At 58.9% G+C, this 17,082-nt stretch overlaps 1 protein-coding gene across 1 annotated transcript in view; it reads left to right on the forward strand.

Annotated features, from left to right (window-relative positions):
* fer1l4 (fer-1 like family member 4) overlaps positions 1–17,082 on the forward strand; it is a 527,478-nt gene that overhangs the window by 271,624 nt on the left and 238,772 nt on the right. The window contains exons 25-26 of the mRNA XM_072515422.1: positions 4,448–4,582; positions 7,297–7,470. Of these exons, the coding sequence (XP_072371523.1) occupies positions 4,448–4,582; positions 7,297–7,470 (309 nt within the window). The remainder of the gene's footprint in view (positions 1–4,447; positions 4,583–7,296; positions 7,471–17,082) is intronic.

A 17,082-nucleotide genomic window follows, 5' to 3' on the forward strand; every position in this document is an offset into this window, starting at 1 on the left:
CTCCTCCTCCTCCTCCTCCTCCTCATCCAGGGCAACATAGACATGAGCGGCTGCCACCACGGCGGCCAACATCGCTGGATGATCTGAAAACATGACGGCCTGGTGGGGGGGAGGGGAACGACGACATGTCATCATTGCCCATATCCCCTCCTCCCCCCAGCCAGGTGGCATGGACCGCATGGGTCCAACTGTTGGAGGCTGGCACCTGGCCAGGTGGACCAACTCACTTGCCCTCCCATCCCCCTCCTCGGCACGGACCCCCCCCCCAACCTCCACCCCAGCACGGACCCCCCCCCCCAACCTCCACCCCGGCACGGCACGGACCCCCCCCCCCCCCAACCTCCACCCCGGCACGGACCCCCCCCCAACCTCCACCCCAGCACGGACCCCCCCCAACCTCCACCCCAGCACGGACCCCCCCCCAACCTCCACCCCGGCACGGACCCCCCCCAACCTCCACCCCAGCACGGACCCCCCCCCAACCCCCAACCTCCACCCCGGCACGGACCCCCCCCCAACCTCCACCCCGGCACGGACCCCCTCCCGGCACTCCCCCGGAGCCCAGCCTACTCTAACCACCCCCCCCAGCCGCACACACACACAAGCCGAGACACACCTCTCCTCACGCAATCAGTCTGCGGCCACTCCATTTCCTGCCCAGAGCCAACCCCCCAGGCCGTCACTCACCTCCTCGCTGGTCGGCGTGAGCCTGGAGCACCGGGTCACGCCGATGAAAAGGAGGTTTGATTGACGTCGACGTGACCGGTCATCACGTCGACGGGACTTCGGCCCATCCGGAAGGGAGAATATCGGCAGGCCGAAAATCGGCTGCCTTGCGCAGACCCGTGACATTCTCCGCGGCAGCGGCGCCATTAACGCCCCGCCGACTTTTCTCCCTTCGGAGACTTCGGCGGGGGCGGGGGCGGGATTCACGGCGGCCAACGGCCATTCTCCGACCCTCTGGGGGGGCGGAGAATGACGCCCCACAAGTGAGATGTCTGGTGCAAAATATTTCAGCAAACTTGATTCTTTGGAAGGATTCTTGCAGCTCAAGCTAGGTGAAGAAAGTACCATGTACATTCAATACTCCCTTTGGCAGGTATTGCTTTCTTCGTTTGCCCTTTGGCATAACCTCAGTGTCAGAGATATTCCACAGAGCGATGAAACACATTGGTGAAGGCATTCAGGGGGTTCGAGTCGACGTTGATGACATCATCATTTGAGGTTGCACCAAGGGGAACAATGACGGGCTCATTCGGGTTTTACAAAACGTCAGAGGAAATGAAATGAAATGAAATTTCAGGGGCAGCACGGTAGCATAGTGATTAGCACAATTGCTTCACAGCTCCAGGGTCCCAGGTTCGATTCCGGCTTGGGTCACTGTCTGTGCGGAGTCTGCACATCCTCCCCGTGTGTGCGTGGGTTTCCTCCGGGTGCTCCGGTTTCCTCCCACAGTCCAAAGATGTGCAGGTTAGGTGGATTGGCCATGATAAATTGCCCTTAGTGTCCAAAATTGCCCTTAGTGTTGGGTGGGGTTACTGGGTTATGGGGATAGGGTGGAGGTGTTGACCGTGGGTAGGGTGCTCTTTCCAAGAGCCGGTGCAGACTCGATGGGCCGAATGGCCTCCTTCTGCACTGTAAATTCTATGATTCTATGAAATGAAAATCACTTATTACCACAAGTAGGCTTCAAATGAAGTTACTGTGAAAAGCCCCTAGTCGCTACATTCCGATGCCTGTTCGGGGAGGCTGTTACGGGATTCGAACCGTGCTGCTGGCCTGCCTTGGTCTGCTTTCAAAGCCAGCGATTTAGCCCTGTGCTAAACAGCCCCAGCAATGGGCTACGACTCAATAAGGTGAAATGTCAGTTTGGTGTAAAGGAAATAACGTTCCTCGGAGACAGATTATCTGTTCAAAGAATAGAGCCTCATGACCTGAAGATACAAGCCATCATAAATATGCCTCGACCTACAGATGAAAAGGGAGTACTAAGAGTCCTGGACATGAGCAACTTCATTGGAAAATTCATCCAAATCTCTCAGCAAAGACAGCCTGTCTGAGATATCCTGAAGAAAGTGAACAACTTCACTTTGGACTGAACAGCATGAACAAGAATGGATAATACGAAAGAAAACTCCAGTGACAACACCAGTATTAACTTTTTTCAATCCAACAAAAAACACCAAGATTTCACCAGATGCATCGAAGGAGGTCTGGGTGCAGTATTGCTGCAACAGGAAAATGGTAGTGATTGGAAACCAGTAGCATGCTTCAAGATCCATGACAGAATCTGAATGTCATTGTGCACAAATAGAAAAAGAGGGTGGGATTCCCCGTAGGCCAACGCCAAAATCGGGATCAGCGATCAGGCAGAGAATCGATTCCGACGGCGAAAGAGGGGCAGGCGCCGCCGGTCCGCGATTCTCCCTCCCCTCCAAACCGGCATCACCGGGAAACGCGCCGCACACAGTCACAAGACCGTTGGCGTGTCATCGGCTGGCCCACCCACGATGCTCCGCCCCCGATGGGCTGACTTTATGCCGGCGCGGGCCACGTATGGTCCCAGCAGTCGGAACCCCGGCTTGCCGACTATGACTGCGGACAGTGTCCAGCGCCGCCACTCTCATCCGGGATCCATGCCACTGGCTCAGGGGGCTTCTGCTAGGGCTGGGGGCAGTGGTGGTGGGTGGACAGGGGTGGCTGTGGGGTCGGGTTGGCGGGTTAGGGTTCCAGCACATAGTAGGGAGGGGGGGAGCACAGGCCACCCACAATGTCCGCCCATTCCCCCACCCCTCTTTGGCCAGCCCAGACCAGCCCTCCCCTCAGACATAGCACCGAGGCAGTTTGTAACATTGTGAATAGGTGTTTAATGTGAAAACATGTGTACAGGTTTGTGCACTTGCCCCTATAAGTAAACTGTACCCTGCACCCGTGCCAACTTAACTGGTGTCTACTTTGATGGCCTTATGAGCCCTAACACTATGCCTAGGTGGTTCCCCAGACGGTACCTCTGAAGTGGAGGTGGCCTGCTGTGATTCCCGCCCTGCAACAAGGGTCCCCGCTGCCCGGCGTCTTCTGGGGCGACTGGGCATGGATGGGCCCGGCTGCTGCTCAGGTGTCCCAGGTGGCTTGGTGCTGCCCCGTTCTGTCCACCAGATGTGCCAAGGACAGGAGGCGGTGGGGGGGGGGGGATGAAGAGAGTCCGAGGTGCTGCTGTGTTCCGGCACCTCCCCTGAGGGAGTCACCGGCACGGGCCTCATAACTTCCTCCTCCCTCGGGGCTACTCCATGGGATGGGGGTGCGAGCGGAGCTATCCCCTGCCTCCTGACACTGCCAGTCCTGGAGGCCCACTCTGTGTCGATCAGGGTCTGCACGCTCATGACCATGGAGCACAGGGACTGGACCATCTCCATCTGGGACTGCGCCGCATCACACTGTGCCTGTGCCACCACCTGGGCCTGTGTCACATCAACTAGTGACTGGGCAATGCCGCCGACGTCCCCAGCCATGGCCTGCTGTGACTGGGCCATGTCTTCTCCCGCTACTGGTGGTTGTGCGCAGCCTTCTCCTGGAGTCTCCAGCTAGGCGCTGGTGAATCTTGGGGCCGCTCTCCTCACTGCTATCTTGTTGGCTGGAATGGTGTGTGTTGGGAGTGCAGTGTGTCTATGCGGCTGCAGCTTGTCAGCCTCCTGAGTGTCAATCGCTAAACCGGCGAATCCAGTACCGTTTCTCATCGGAATCGATTGTGTTCCACGTGGTGCTGGTGCTGCCCCTTAACTGTCGTGGATCCGGTCCAGGTGCGACGCCAGTTTTGCTGTCGTGGAACTCCACGCCCCCTCAAAACCGCCGTCATTGGTGAGTACGCCGCACGCCATTGGGACGGCCTCAGGACGTCACCTGAGGGCCACCCCGATGCTCTGCCCCCAATGGGCTGAGTCCCCGATGGCGTGGGACATGTGTGCTCACAGTTTTCGGGGACCATGTGTGGCGGCTGCGGACTGTGTCCAGCGCCACCACAGTCGGAGGTGGGGGAGGACCGTTCTGCTGGCAGAGGGGGCTTCGGCGGGGTCCGACAGACTGGTAGGGGTGGTCCAGGGATGGCGTGGGCGTATCAGGGGGGCACTAACTGGCAGGCAGTGTCCCCACGTGGCCGGCGCCATGTTGTAGGCACGGCTGCTGCAGGTCACCGCCGTGCGCATGCACGGCCACGGACCCGGCAATTCTCCGTCCGTATCGGCAGGTAAAGGCTTTACGTGGTGCGGCTGCTAGCCCCCCACTGGGCAGAGCACGGTGCGAGGGTGGTGCTGACCTTTTGGTCATAAGACTAGACACATGCTCCGGACGTAGCCTCAGAATCGGAGAATCCAGCCCCTGTAGTTTCAATACATTTTTTGTCATTGAAAAAAAAGTCATCGCAAATGTAACATTTTTAAAAATTCCTCCACAGTATCTGGAAGAAACGCTTTCCCCAATGTGGTCTGAGATGTTGCTGTTTGATCAAATTCTGATCGAGGGAAGTAAAGAGGAACTGAAGAATGATCCTCCCATTATCATCATCAATATCTTTGACTATGACAACAGGGTGAGTTCTAAAACATTTTTCAGAAAAGAATAACAGCAGAATTGTCACCGGGTAAAGGAGTATTAATGCTGGATGGCATTAAAGTTATTATCCTGAATTGCAAATAACTCACACTGCATGATAATAGATGTTATATTCCTATACCAGCATTCATTTTGGAGAGAGCACAATGCAGGTCTGTCACTGTATAACACTGGGGTACAGTACTGGTGGGGACGGGTCTGTCACTGTATAACACTGGGATACATGGGGACGGGTCTGTCACTGTATAACACTGGGGTACAGTACTGGTGGGGACAGGTCTGTCACTGTATAACACTGGGGTACAGTACTGGTAGGGACAGGTCTGTCACTGTATAACACTGGGGCACAGTACTGGTGGGGACGGGTCTGTCACTGTATAACACTGGGGTACAGTACTGGTGGGGATGGGTCTGTCACTGTATAACACTGGGGTACAGTACTGGTGGGGATGGGTCTGTCACTGAATAACACTGGGTACAGTAATGGTGGGGACAATTCTCAAAATGCTGGTTGGTATAATTCTTATTGAGAAATTATGATCCCTCGTAGAGCGAGGGAACCGTGGTTTACCAAAGAAGTGGAATCTCTTGTTAAGAGGAAGAAGGAGGCCTATGTGAAGATGAGGTGTGAAGTTTCAGTTGGGGCGCTTGATAGTTACAAGGTAGCGAGGAAGGATCTAAAGAGAGAGCTAAGACGAGCAAGGAGGGGACATGAGAAGTATTTGGCAGGTAGGATCAAGGGAAACCCAAAAGCTTTCTATAGGTATGTCAGGAATAAGCGAATGACTAGGGTAAGAGTAGGGCCAGTCAAGGACAGGGATGGGAAGTTGTGTGTGGAGTCTGAAGAGATAGGCGAGATACTAAATGAATATTTTTCGTCAGTATTCACTCAGGAAAAAGATAATGTTGTAGAGGAGAATGCTGAGACCCAGGCTATTAGAATAGATGGCATTGAGGTACGTAGGGAAGAGGTGTTGGCAATTCTGGACAGGCTGAAAATAGATAAGTCCCCGGGGCCTGATGGGATTTATCCTAGGATTCTCTGGGAGGCCAGGGAAGAGATTGCTGGGCCTTTGGCTTTGATTTTTATGTCATCATTGGCTACAGGAATAGTGCCAGAGGACTGGAGGACAGCAAATGTGGTCCCTTTGTTCAAAAAGGGGAGCAGAGACAACCCCGGCAACTATAGACCGGTGAGCCTCATGTCTGTAGTGGGTAAAGTCTTGGAGGGGATTATAAGAGACAAGATTTATAATCATCTAGATAGGAATAATATGATCAGAGATAGTCAGCATGGCTTTGTGAAGGGTAGGTCATGCCTCACAAACCTTATCGAGTTCTTTGAGAAGGTGACTGAACAGGTAGACGAGGGTAGAGCAGTTGATGTGGTGTATATGGATTTCAGTAAAGCATTTGATAAGGTTCCCCACAGTAGGCTATTGCAGAAAATACGGAGGCTGGGGATTGAGGGTGATTTAGAGATGTGGATCAGAAATTGGCTAGCTGAAAGAAGACAGAGGGTGGTGGTTGATGGGAAATGTTCAGAATGGAGTTCAGTTACAAGTGGCGTACCACAAGGATCTGTTCTGGGGCCGTTGCTGTTTGTCATTTTTATAAATGACCTAGAGGAGGGCGCAGAAGGGTGGGTGAGTAAATTTGCAGACAACACTAAAGTCGGTGGTGTTGTCGACAGTGTGGAAGGAAGTAGCAGGTTACAGATGGACATAGATAAGCTGCAGAGCTGGGCTGAGAGGTGGCAAATGGAGTTTAATGTAGAGAAGTGTGAGGTGATTCACTTTGGAAGGAATAACAGGAATATTTGGCTAATGGTAAAGTTCTTGGAAGTGTGGATGAGCAGAGCGATCTAGGTGTCCATGTACATAGATCCCTGAAAGTTGCCACCCAGGTTGATAGGGTGGTGAAGAAGGCCTATGGAGTGTTGGCCTTTATTGGTAGAGGGATTGAGTTCCGGAGTCAGGAGCTCATGTTGCAGCTGTACAAAACTCTGGTACGGCCGCATTTGGAGTATTGCGTACAGTTCTGGTCACCGCATTATCGGAAGGACGTGGAGGCTTTGGAGCGGGTGCAGAGGAGATTTACCAGGATGTTGCCTGGTATGGAGGGAAAATCTTATGAGGAAAGGCTGATGGACGAGGTTGTTTTCATTGGAGAGAAGAAGGTTAAGAGGAGACTTAATAGAGGCATACAAAATGATCAGGGGGTTAGATAGGGTGGACAGTGAGAGCCTTCTCCCGCGGATGGAAATGGCTGGCACGAGGGGACATAGCTTTAAACTGAGGGGTAATAGATATAGGACAGAGGTCAGAGGTAGGTTCTTTACGCAGAGTGGTGAGGCCGTGGAATGCCCTACCTGCAACAGTAGTGAACTCGCCAACATCTAAAAGTTTATTGGATAAGCATATGGATGATAATGGCATAGTGTAGGTTAGATGGCTTTTGTTTCGGTGCAACATCGTGGGCCGAAGGGCCTGTACTGCGCTGTATCGTTCTATATTTAACATTCTTTCCTTTAACTTTCACCTGGAATCACAGACGTTTGGGTGTGTGGGAATGGGATGTGTGATCAATGGCGAATTCTGTCCACATGATGTTACAAAATGGATATTTATATTTACACAATGGAATGTAGAATTAATTTGAATCTGATATTATTCTTTTTCACAAACACAGCGTGACCCAGAGTTTATTGGACGAGCTTTCGCAGCGCCCAGTGTGAAGCTGCAGGAGGACAGCTATGTGAGACCTTCCTTAGAGTTTCATGACATTTACAAAGGGCAGACAATGGGTGGGGAATTGCTGGCAGCTTTCGAACTTATAGAACTTGATTACACTGGATATGGAGAGGTAAGAGTTACAAACTCTCTTGGATTAACTTAAAATGTTAACTTACATTTTGTGCAGAAAATGAACAGCACTCACCGGTCAATCTGCTGTTATCCAACCTGAACCATAGACAAACCCCAGCCACCGACAAACAGTCTGTCTTCAAATCCCCTCAATCTGTCTTCAAATCCCCTCAATCTCCTTCCATCCTGAGAGTGAGAGCAGAGCCCTCACCGGGATGTGACTGTAACTATAATCTGTTAATTACCTAAAAATGTTTGAAGTAAGAGCTGGGATTAGGCCTCTCATATCATCCCCTGAGCCTCCTTCGCTGTTCAATTGCATCATGGCTGATCTGATCCTGATCTTTACTCCATTTTTTACCAAATTCACCATAGCCTTTGATTCCTTATGGTTCAAAAATCTGTCAATGACTCAGTCTTCCCTGTGGAAGAGGATCTATAGATTAATTGGCCTTATTCCTCCTCATGTCCATCTTAAATGGGAGACCCCTTACTCTGAAACTGAGTCCCTGTGGTGATTGTTCCTTTAAGGGCAAAACAGCAGAATAAGGGTCACATGGCCTTGATATAAATATCCAGTGTGGAATCATCCTATGGCGAGAGAGTCTCTTAGGCAAAGAGACATTTTGGGAGTGAGTTCCAGCTATGACGTTGCTGTTTTCTTGTTCATAAATACCTTTTGTGTTCATTAATGAAGTCTGTGAAAATGCATCTTTACAGTCCCCTAGTTCTATTTGCTGCCACAAGGGGAAATTCTTCTCAGCACCCACTCTGTGAAGCCCCCTCAGAATCTTGTATGTTTCGATGAGATCACCTCGCAGTCTTCTAAACACCAAGGAGCATGGGCCACCCTGCTCAACCTCTGCTCAGAAGACAAACCTTTCATCTCGGCAATGAGTTGAGTGAACTTTCTCTGAGGTGCCTCCAATGCACCGTCTCCTTCTACCTGCACCATCTGCACCGTATCCTTCTGCCTGCATCGTCTCCTTCCGCCTGTACTGACTCCTTCTACCTGCACCGTCTCCTTCCATCTGCACCGTAATGTTCTGCCTCCACCGTCTCCTTCCGCTGCACCGTCTCCTTCCGTCTGCACCGTCTCCTTCCGCCTGCACCGTCTCCTTCCGCCTGCACCGTCTCCTTCCGCCTGCACCGTCTCCTTCCGCCTGCACCGTATCCTTCTGCCTGCATCGTCTCCTTCCGCCTGTACTGACTCCTTCTACCTGCACCGTCTCCTTCCATCTGCACCGTATCCTTCTGCCTCCACCGTCTCCTTCCGCTGCACCGTCTCCTTCCGTCTGCACCATCTCCTTCCGCCTGCACCGTCTCCTTCCGCCTGCACCGTCTCCTTCTACCTGCACCGTCTCGTTCCTTCTGCACCGTATACATCTGCCTGCACCGTCTGCACCGTCTCTTTCCGCCTGCACCGTCTCCTTCTGCCTGCGCCGTCTCCTTCCGCCTGCACCGTCTCCTTCCGCCTGCACCGTCTCCTTCCGCCTGCACCGTCTCCTTCCGCCTTCACCGTCTCCTTCCGTCTGCACCGTCTCCTTCCGTCTGCACCGTCTCCTTCAGCCTGCACCGTCTCCTTCCGCCTGCACCGTCTCCTTCCGTCCCGCCTGCACCGTCTCCTTCCGCCTGCACCGTCTCCTTCCGCCTGCACCGTCTCCTTCCGCCTGCACCGTCTCCTTCCGCCTGCACCGTCTCCTTCCGCCTGCACCGTCTCCTTCCGCCTGCACCGTCTCCTTCCGCCTGCACCGTCTCCTTCCGCCTGCACCGTCTCCTTCCGCCTGCACCGCCTCCTTCCGCCTGCACCGCCTCCTTCCGCCTGCACCGTCTCCTTCCGCCTCCACCGTCTCCTTCCGTCTGCACCGTCTCCTTCTGGCCGCACCGCCTCCTTCCGCCTGCACCGTCTCCTTCCGCCTACACCGTCTCCTTCCGCCTGCACCGTCTCCTTCCGCCTGCACCGTCTCCTTCCGCCTGCACCGTCTCCTTCCGCCTGCACCGTCCCCTTCTGCCTGCACCGTCTCCTTCCGTCCCGCCTGCACCATCTCCTTCCGCCTGCACCGTCTCCTCCCGCCTGCACCGTCTCCTTCCGCCTGCACCGTCCCCTTCCGCCTACACCGCCTCCTTCCGTCTGCACCGTCTCCTTCTGCCTGCACCGTCTCCTTCCGCCTGCACCGTCTCCTTCTGCCTGCACCGTCTCCTTCCGTCCCGCCTGCACCGTCTCCTTCTGCCTGCACCGTCTCCTTCCATCCCGCCTGCACCGTCTCCTTCCGCCTGCACCGTCTCCTTCCGCCTGCACCGTCTCCTTCCGCCTGCACCGTCTCCTTCCGCCTACACCGTCTCCTTCCGCCTGCACCGTCTCCTTCCGCCTGCACCGTCTCCTTCCGCCTACACCGCCTCCTTCCGCCTGCACCGTCTCCTTCCGCCTACACCGTCTCCTTCCGTCTGCACCGTCTCCGTCCGCCTGCACCGTCTCCTTCTGCCTGCACCGTCTCCTTCCGTACAGCCTGCACTGTCTCCTTCCGCCTACACCGCCTCCTTCCGTCCCGCCTGCACCGTCTCCTTCCGTCTGCACCGCCTCCTTCCGCCTGCACCGTCTCCTTCCGCCTACACCGTCTCCTTCCGTCTGCACCGCCTCCTTCTGCCTGCACCGTCTCCTTCTGCCTGCACCGTCTCCTTCCACCTGCACCGTCTCCTTCTGCCTGCACCGTCTCCTTCCGTCCCGCCTGCACCGTCTCCTTCCGCCTGCACCGTCTCCTTCCGCCTACACCGCCTCCTTCCGTCTGCACCGTCTCCTTCCGCCTGCACCGCCTCCTTCCGCCTGCACCGTCTACTTCCGCCTGCACCGTCTCCTTCCGCCTACACCGCCTCCTTCCGCCTGCACCGCCTCCTTCCGCCTGCACCGTCTCCTTCCGCCTGCACCGTCTCCTTCCGCCTGCACCGTCTCCTTCCGCCTGCACCGTCTCCTTCCGCCTGCACCGTCTCCTTCCGCCTGCACCGTCTCCTTCCGCCTGCACCGTCTCCTTCCGCCTGCACCGTCTCCTTCCGCCTGCACCGTCTCCTTCCGCCTGCACCGTCTCCTTCCGCCTGCACCGTCTCCTTCCGCCTGCACCGTCTCCTTCCGCCTGCACCGTCTCCTTCCGTCTGCACCGTCTCCTTCCGTCCCGCCTGCACCGTCTCCTTCCGCCTGCACCGCCTCCTTCCGTCTGCACCGTCTCCTTCCGCCTGCACCGCCTCCTTCCGTCTGCACCGTCTCCTTCCGCCTGCACCGCCTCCTTCCGTCTGCACCGTCTCCTTCCGCCTGCACCGTCTCCTTCCGCCTGCACCGTCTCCTTCCGCCTGCACCGTCTCCTTCCGTCTGCACCGTCTCCTTCCGTCTGCACCGTCTCCTTCCGCCTGCACCGTCTCCTTCCGCCTGCACCGTCTCCTTCCGCCTGCACCGTCTCCTTCCGCCTGCACCGTCTCCTTCCGCCTGCACCGTCTCCTTCCGCCTGCACCGTCTCCTTCCGCCTGCACCGTCTCCTTCCGTCTGCACCGTCTCCTTCCGTCTGCACCGTCTCCTTCTGCCTGCACCGTCTCCTTCCGTCCCGCCTGCACCGTCTCCTTCCGCCTGCACCGTCTCCTTCCGCCTGCACCGTCTCCTTCCGCCTGCACCGCCTCCTTCCGTCTGCACCGTCTCCTTCCGCCTGCACCGCCTCCTTCCGTCTGCACCGTCTCCTTCCGCCTGCACCGCCTCCTTCCGTCTGCACCGTCTCCTTCCGCCTGCACCGTCTCCTTCCGCCTGCACCGTCTCCTTCCGTCAGCACCGTCTCCTTCCGTCAGCACCGTCTCCTTCCGCCTGCACCGTCTCCTTCCGCCTGCACCGTCTCCTTCCGCCTGCACCGTCTCCTTCCGTCTGCACCGTCTCCTTCCGCCTGCACCGTCTCCTTCCGCCTGCACCGTCTCCTTCCGTCTGCACCGTCTCCTTCCGCCTGCATCGTCTCCTTCCGCCTGCACCGTCTCCTTCCGCCTGCACCGTCTCCTTCCGCCTGCACCGTCTCCTTCCGTCTGCACCGTCTCCTTCCCCCTGCACAGTCTCCTTCCGTCAGCACCGTCTCCTTCTGCCTGCACCGTCTCCTTCTGCCTGCACCGTCTCCTTCCGCCTGCACCGTCTCCTTCTGCCTGCACCGTCTCCTTCCGTCCCGCCTGCACCGTCTCCTTCTGCCTGCACCGTCTCCTTCCATCCCGCCTGCACCACCTCCTTCCGTCTGCACCGTCTCCTTCCGTCTGCACCGTCTCCTTCCGCCTACACTGTCTCCTTCCGTCTGCACCGTCTCCTTCTGCCTGCACCGTCTCCTTCTGCCTGCACCGTCTCCTTCCGTCCCGCCTGCACCGTCTCCTTCTGCCTGCACCGTCTCCTTCCATCCCGCCTGCACCGTCTCCTTCCGCCTGCACCGTCTCCTTCCGCCTGCACCGTCTCCTTCCGCCTGCACCGCCTCCTTCCGTCTGCACCGTCTCCTTCCGCCTGCACCGCCTCCTTCCGTCTGCACCGTCTCCTTCCGCCTGCACCGTCTCCTTCCGTCAGCACCGTCTCCTTCCGCCTGCACCGTCTCCTTCCGCCTGCACCGTCTCCTTCCGCCTGCATCGTCTCCTTCCGTCTGCACCGTCTCCTTCCGCCTGCACCGTCTCCTTCCGTCTGCACCGTCTCCTTCCGTCTGCACCGTCTCCTTCCGTCTGCACCGTCTCCTTCCGCCTGCACCGTCTCCTTCCGCCTGCACCGTCTCCTTCCGCCTGCACCGTCTCCTTCCGCCTGCACCGTCTCCTTTCGCCTGCACCGTCTCCTTCCGCCTGCACCGTCTCCTTCCGCCTGCACCGTCTCCTTCCGCCTGCACCGTCTCCTTCCGTCTGCACCGTCTCCTTCCGTCTGCACCGTCTCCTTCCGTCTGCACCGTCTCCTTCTGCCTGCACCGTCTCCTTCTGCCTGCACCGTCTCCTTCCGTCCCGCCTGCACCGTCTCCTTCCGCCTGCACCGTCTCCTTCCGCCTGCACCGTCTCCTTCCGCCTGCACCGCCTCCTTCCGTCTGCACCGTCTCCTTCCGCCTGCACCGCCTCCTTCCGTCTGCACCGTCTCCTTCCGCCTGCACCGCCTCCTTCCGTCTGCACCGTCTCCTTCCGCCTGCACCGTCTCCTTCCGTCAGCACCGTCTCCTTCCGTCAGCACCGTCTCGTTCCGTCAGCACCGTCTCCTTCCGCCTGCACCGTCTCCTTCCGCCTGCACCGTCTCCTTCCGCCTGCACCGTCTCCTTCCGTCTGCACCGTCTCCTTCCGCCTGCATCGTCTCCTTCCGCCTGCACCGTCTCCTTCCGCCTGCACCGTCTCCTTCCGCCTGCACCGTCTCCTTCCGCCTGCACCGTCTCCTTCCGCCTGCACCGTCTCCTTCCCCCTGCACAGTCTCCTTCCGTCAGCACCGTCTCCTTCTGCCTGCACCGTCTCCTTCTGCCTGCACCGTCTCCTTCCGCCTGCACCGTCTCCTTCTGCCTGCACCGTCTCCTTCCGTCCCGCCTGCACCGTCTCCTTCTGCCTGCACCGTCTCCTTCCATCCCGCCTGCACCACCTCCTTCCGTCTGCACCGTCTCCTTCCGTCTGCACCGTCTCCTTCCGCCTACACTGTCTCCTTCCGTCTGCACCGTCTCCTTCTGCCTGCACCGTCTCCTTCTGCCTGCACCGTCTCCTTCCGTCCCGCCTGCACCGTCTCCTTCTGCCTGCACCGTCTCCTTCTGCCTGCACCGTCTCCTTCCGCCTGCACCGTCTCCTTCCGCCTGCACCGTCTCCTTCCGTCTGCACCGTCTCCTTCCGCCTGCACCGTCTCCTTCCGCCTGCACCGTCTCCTTCCGCCTGCACCGTCTCCTTCCGCCTGCACCGTCTCCTTCCGCCTGCACCGTCTCCTTCCGCCTGCACCGTCTCCTTCCGCCTGCACCGTCTCCTTCCGCCTGCACCGTCTCCTTCCGCCTGCACCGTCTCCTTCCGTCTGCACCGTCTCCTTCCGTCTGCACCGTCTCCTTCTGCCTGCACCGTCTCCTTCCGTCCCGCCTGCACCGTCTCCTTCCGCCTGCACCGTCTCCTTCCGCCTGCACCGCCTACTTCCGTCTGCACCGTCTCCTTCCGCCTGCACCGCCTCCTTCCGTCTGCACCGTCTCCTTCCGCCTGCACCGCCTCCTTCCGTCTGCACCGTCTCCTTCCGCCTGCACCGTCTCCTTCCGTCAGCACCGTCTCCTTCCGCCTGCACCGTCTCCTTCCGCCTGCACCGTCTCCTTCCGCCTGCATCGTCTCCTTCCGTCTGCACCGTCTCCTTCCGTCTGCACCGTCTCCTTCCGCCTGCACCGTCTCCTTCCGTCTGCACCGTCTCCTTCCGTCTGCACCGTCTCCTTCCGTCTGCACCGTCTCCTTCCGCCTGCACCGTCTCCTTCCGCCTGCACCGTCTCCTTCCGCCTGCACCGTCTCCTTCCGCCTGCACCGTCTCCTTCCGCCTGCACCGTCTCCTTCCGCCTGCACCGTCTCCTTCCGCCTGCACCGTCTCCTTCCGCCTGCACCGTCTCCTTCCGCCTGCACCGTCTCCTTCCGCCTGCACCGTCTCCTTCCGTCTGCACCGTCTCCTTCCGTCTGCACCGTCTCCTTCTGCCTGCACCGCCTCCTTCCGTCCCGCCTGCACCGTCTCCTTCCGCCTGCACCGTCTCCTTCTGCCTGCACCGTCTCCTTCCGCCTACACCGCCTCCTTCCGTCTGCACGGTCTCCTTCCGCCTACACCGCCTCCTTCCGTCTGCACCGTCTCCTTCCGCCTACACCGTCTCCTTCCGTCTGCACCGTCTCCTTCTGCCTGCACCGTCTCCTTCTGCCTGCACCGTCTCCTTCCGCCTGCACCGTCTCCTTCCGCCTGCACCGTCTCCTTCCGTCTGCACCGTCTCCTTCCGCCTACACTGTCTCCTTCCGCCTGCACCGTCTCCTTCCGCCTGCACCGTCTCCTTCCGCCTGCACCGTCTCCTTCCGTCTGCACCGTCTCCTTCCGTCTGCACCGTCTCCTTCTGCCTGCACCGCCTCCTTCCGCCTGCACCGTCTCCTTCCGCCTCCACCGTCTCCTTCCGTCTGCACCGTCTCCTTCCGCCTGCACCGTCTCCTTCCGTCTGCACCGTCTCCTTCCGCCTACACTGTCTCCTTCCGTCTGCACCGTCTCCTTCTGCCTGCACCGTCTCCTTCCGCCTGCACCGTCTCCTTCCGCCTACACTGTCTCCTTCCGTCTGCACCGTCTCCTTCTGCCTGCACCGTCTCCTTCTGCCTGCACCGTCTCCTTCCGTCTGCACCGTCTCCTTCTGCCTGCACCGTCTCCTTCCGCCTACACTGTCTCCTTCCGTCTGCACCGTCTCCTTCTGCCTGCACCGTCTCCTTCTGCCTGCACCGTCTCCTTCCGCCTGCACCGTCTCCTTCCGTCTGCACCGTCTCCTTCCGTCTACACCGTCTCCTTGCGTCTGCACCGTCTCCTTCTGCCTGCACCGTCTCCTTCCGTCTGCACCGTCTCCTTCTGCCTGCACCGTCTCCTTCCGCCAACACTGTCTCCTTCCGTCTGCACCGTCTCCTTCTGCCTGCACCGTCTCCTTCCGCCAACACTGTCTCCTTCCGCCTGCACCGTCTCCTTCCGTCTGCACCGTCTCCTTCCGTCTGCACCGTCTCCTTCTGCCTGCACCGCCTCCTTCCGCCTGCACCGTCTCCTTCCGCCTCCACCGTCTCCTTCCGTCTGCACCGTCTCCTTCCGCCTGCACCGTCTCCTTCCGTCTGCACCGTCTCCTTCCGCCTACACTGTCTCCTTCCGTCTGCACCGTCTCCTTCTGCCTGCACCGTCTCCTTCCGCCTGCACCGTCTCCTTCCGCCTACACTGTCTCCTTCCGTCTGCACCGTCTCCTTCTGCCTGCACCGTCTCCTTCTGCCTGCACCGTCTCCTTCCGTCTGCACCGTCTCCTTCTGCCTGCACCGTCTCCTTCCGCCTACACTGTCTCCTTCCGTCTGCACCGTCTCCTTCTGCCTGCACCGTCTCCTTCTGCCTGCACCGTCTCCTTCCGCCTGCACCGTCTCCTTCCGTCTGCACCGTCTCCTTCCGTCTACACCGTCTCCTTGCGTCTGCACCGTCTCCTTCTGCCTGCACCGTCTCCTTCTGCCTGCACCGTCTCCTTCTGCCTGCACCGTCTCCTTCCGCCAACACTGTCTCCTTCCGTCTGCACCGTCTCCTTCCGTCTGCACCGTCTCCTTCCGTCTGCACCGTCTCCTTGCGTCTGCACCGTCTCCTTCCGCCTGCACCGTCTCCTTCCGCCTGCACCGTCTCCTTCCGCCTGCACCGCCTCCTTCCGTCTGCACCGTCTCCTTGCGTCTGCACCGTCTCCTTCCGCCTGCACCGTCTCCTTCCGCCTGCACCGTCTCCTTCCGCCTGCACCGTCTCCTTCCGTCTGCACCGTCTCCTTCCGCCTGCACCGTCTCCTTCCGCCTGCACCGTCTCCTTCCGTCTGCACCGTCTCCTTCCGCCAACACTGTCTCCTTCCGTCTGCACCGTCTCCTTGCGTCTGCACCGTCTCCTTCCGCCTGCACCGTCTCCTTCCGTCTGCACCGTCTCCTTCCGCCAACACTGTCTCCTTCCGCCTGCACCGTCTCCTTCCGTCTGCACCGTCTCCTTCCGTCTGCACCGTCTCCTTGCGTCTGCACCGTCTCCTTCCGCCTACACCGCCTCCTTCCGTCTGCACGGTCTCCTTCCGCCTACACCGCCTCCTTCCGTCTGCACCGTCTCCTTCCGCCTACACTGTCTCCTTCCGTCTGCACCGTCTCCTTCTGCCTGCACCGTCTCCTTCCGCCTGCACCGTCTCCTTCCGCCTGCACCGTCTCCTTCCGCCTGCACCGTCTCCTTCCGTCTGCACCGTCTCCTTCCGCCTACACTGTCTCCTTCCGTCTGCACCGTCTCCTTCTGCCTGCACCGTCTCCTTCCGCCTGCACCGTCTCCTTCCGTCTGCACCGTCTCCTTCCGCCTACACTGTCTCCTTCCGTCTGCACCGTCTCCTTCTGCCTGCACCGTCTCCTTCCGCCTGCACCGTCTCCTTCCGCCTGCACCGTCTCCTTCCGCCTGCACCGTCTCCTTCTGCCTGCACCGTCTCCTTCTGCCTGCACCGTCTCCTTCCGCCTGCACCGTCTCCTTCTGCCTGCACCGTCTCCTTCCGTCCCGCCTGCACCGTCTCCTTCTGCCTGCACCGTCTCCTTCCATCCCGCCTGCACCGTCTCCTTCCGCCTGCACCGTCTCCTTCCGCCTGCACCGTCTCCTTCCGCCTGCACCGTCTCCTTCCGCCTACACCGTCTCCTTCCGCCTGCACCGTCTCCTTCCGCCTGCACCGTCTCTTTCCGCCTACACCGCCTCCTTCCGCCTGCACCGTCTCCTTCCGCCTACACCGTCTCCTTCCGTCTGCACCGTCTCCGTCCGCCTGCACCGTCTCCTTCTGCCTGCACCGTCTCCTTCCGTCCAGCCTGCACTGTCTCCTTCCGCCTACACCGCCTCCTTCCGTCCCGCCTGCACCGTCTCCTTCCGTCTGCACCGTCTCCTTCCGTCT

Source organism: Scyliorhinus torazame, chromosome 8, assembly GCF_047496885.1.
Source record: "Scyliorhinus torazame isolate Kashiwa2021f chromosome 8, sScyTor2.1, whole genome shotgun sequence".
Lineage (NCBI taxonomy): Eukaryota > Metazoa > Chordata > Chondrichthyes > Carcharhiniformes > Scyliorhinidae > Scyliorhinus > Scyliorhinus torazame.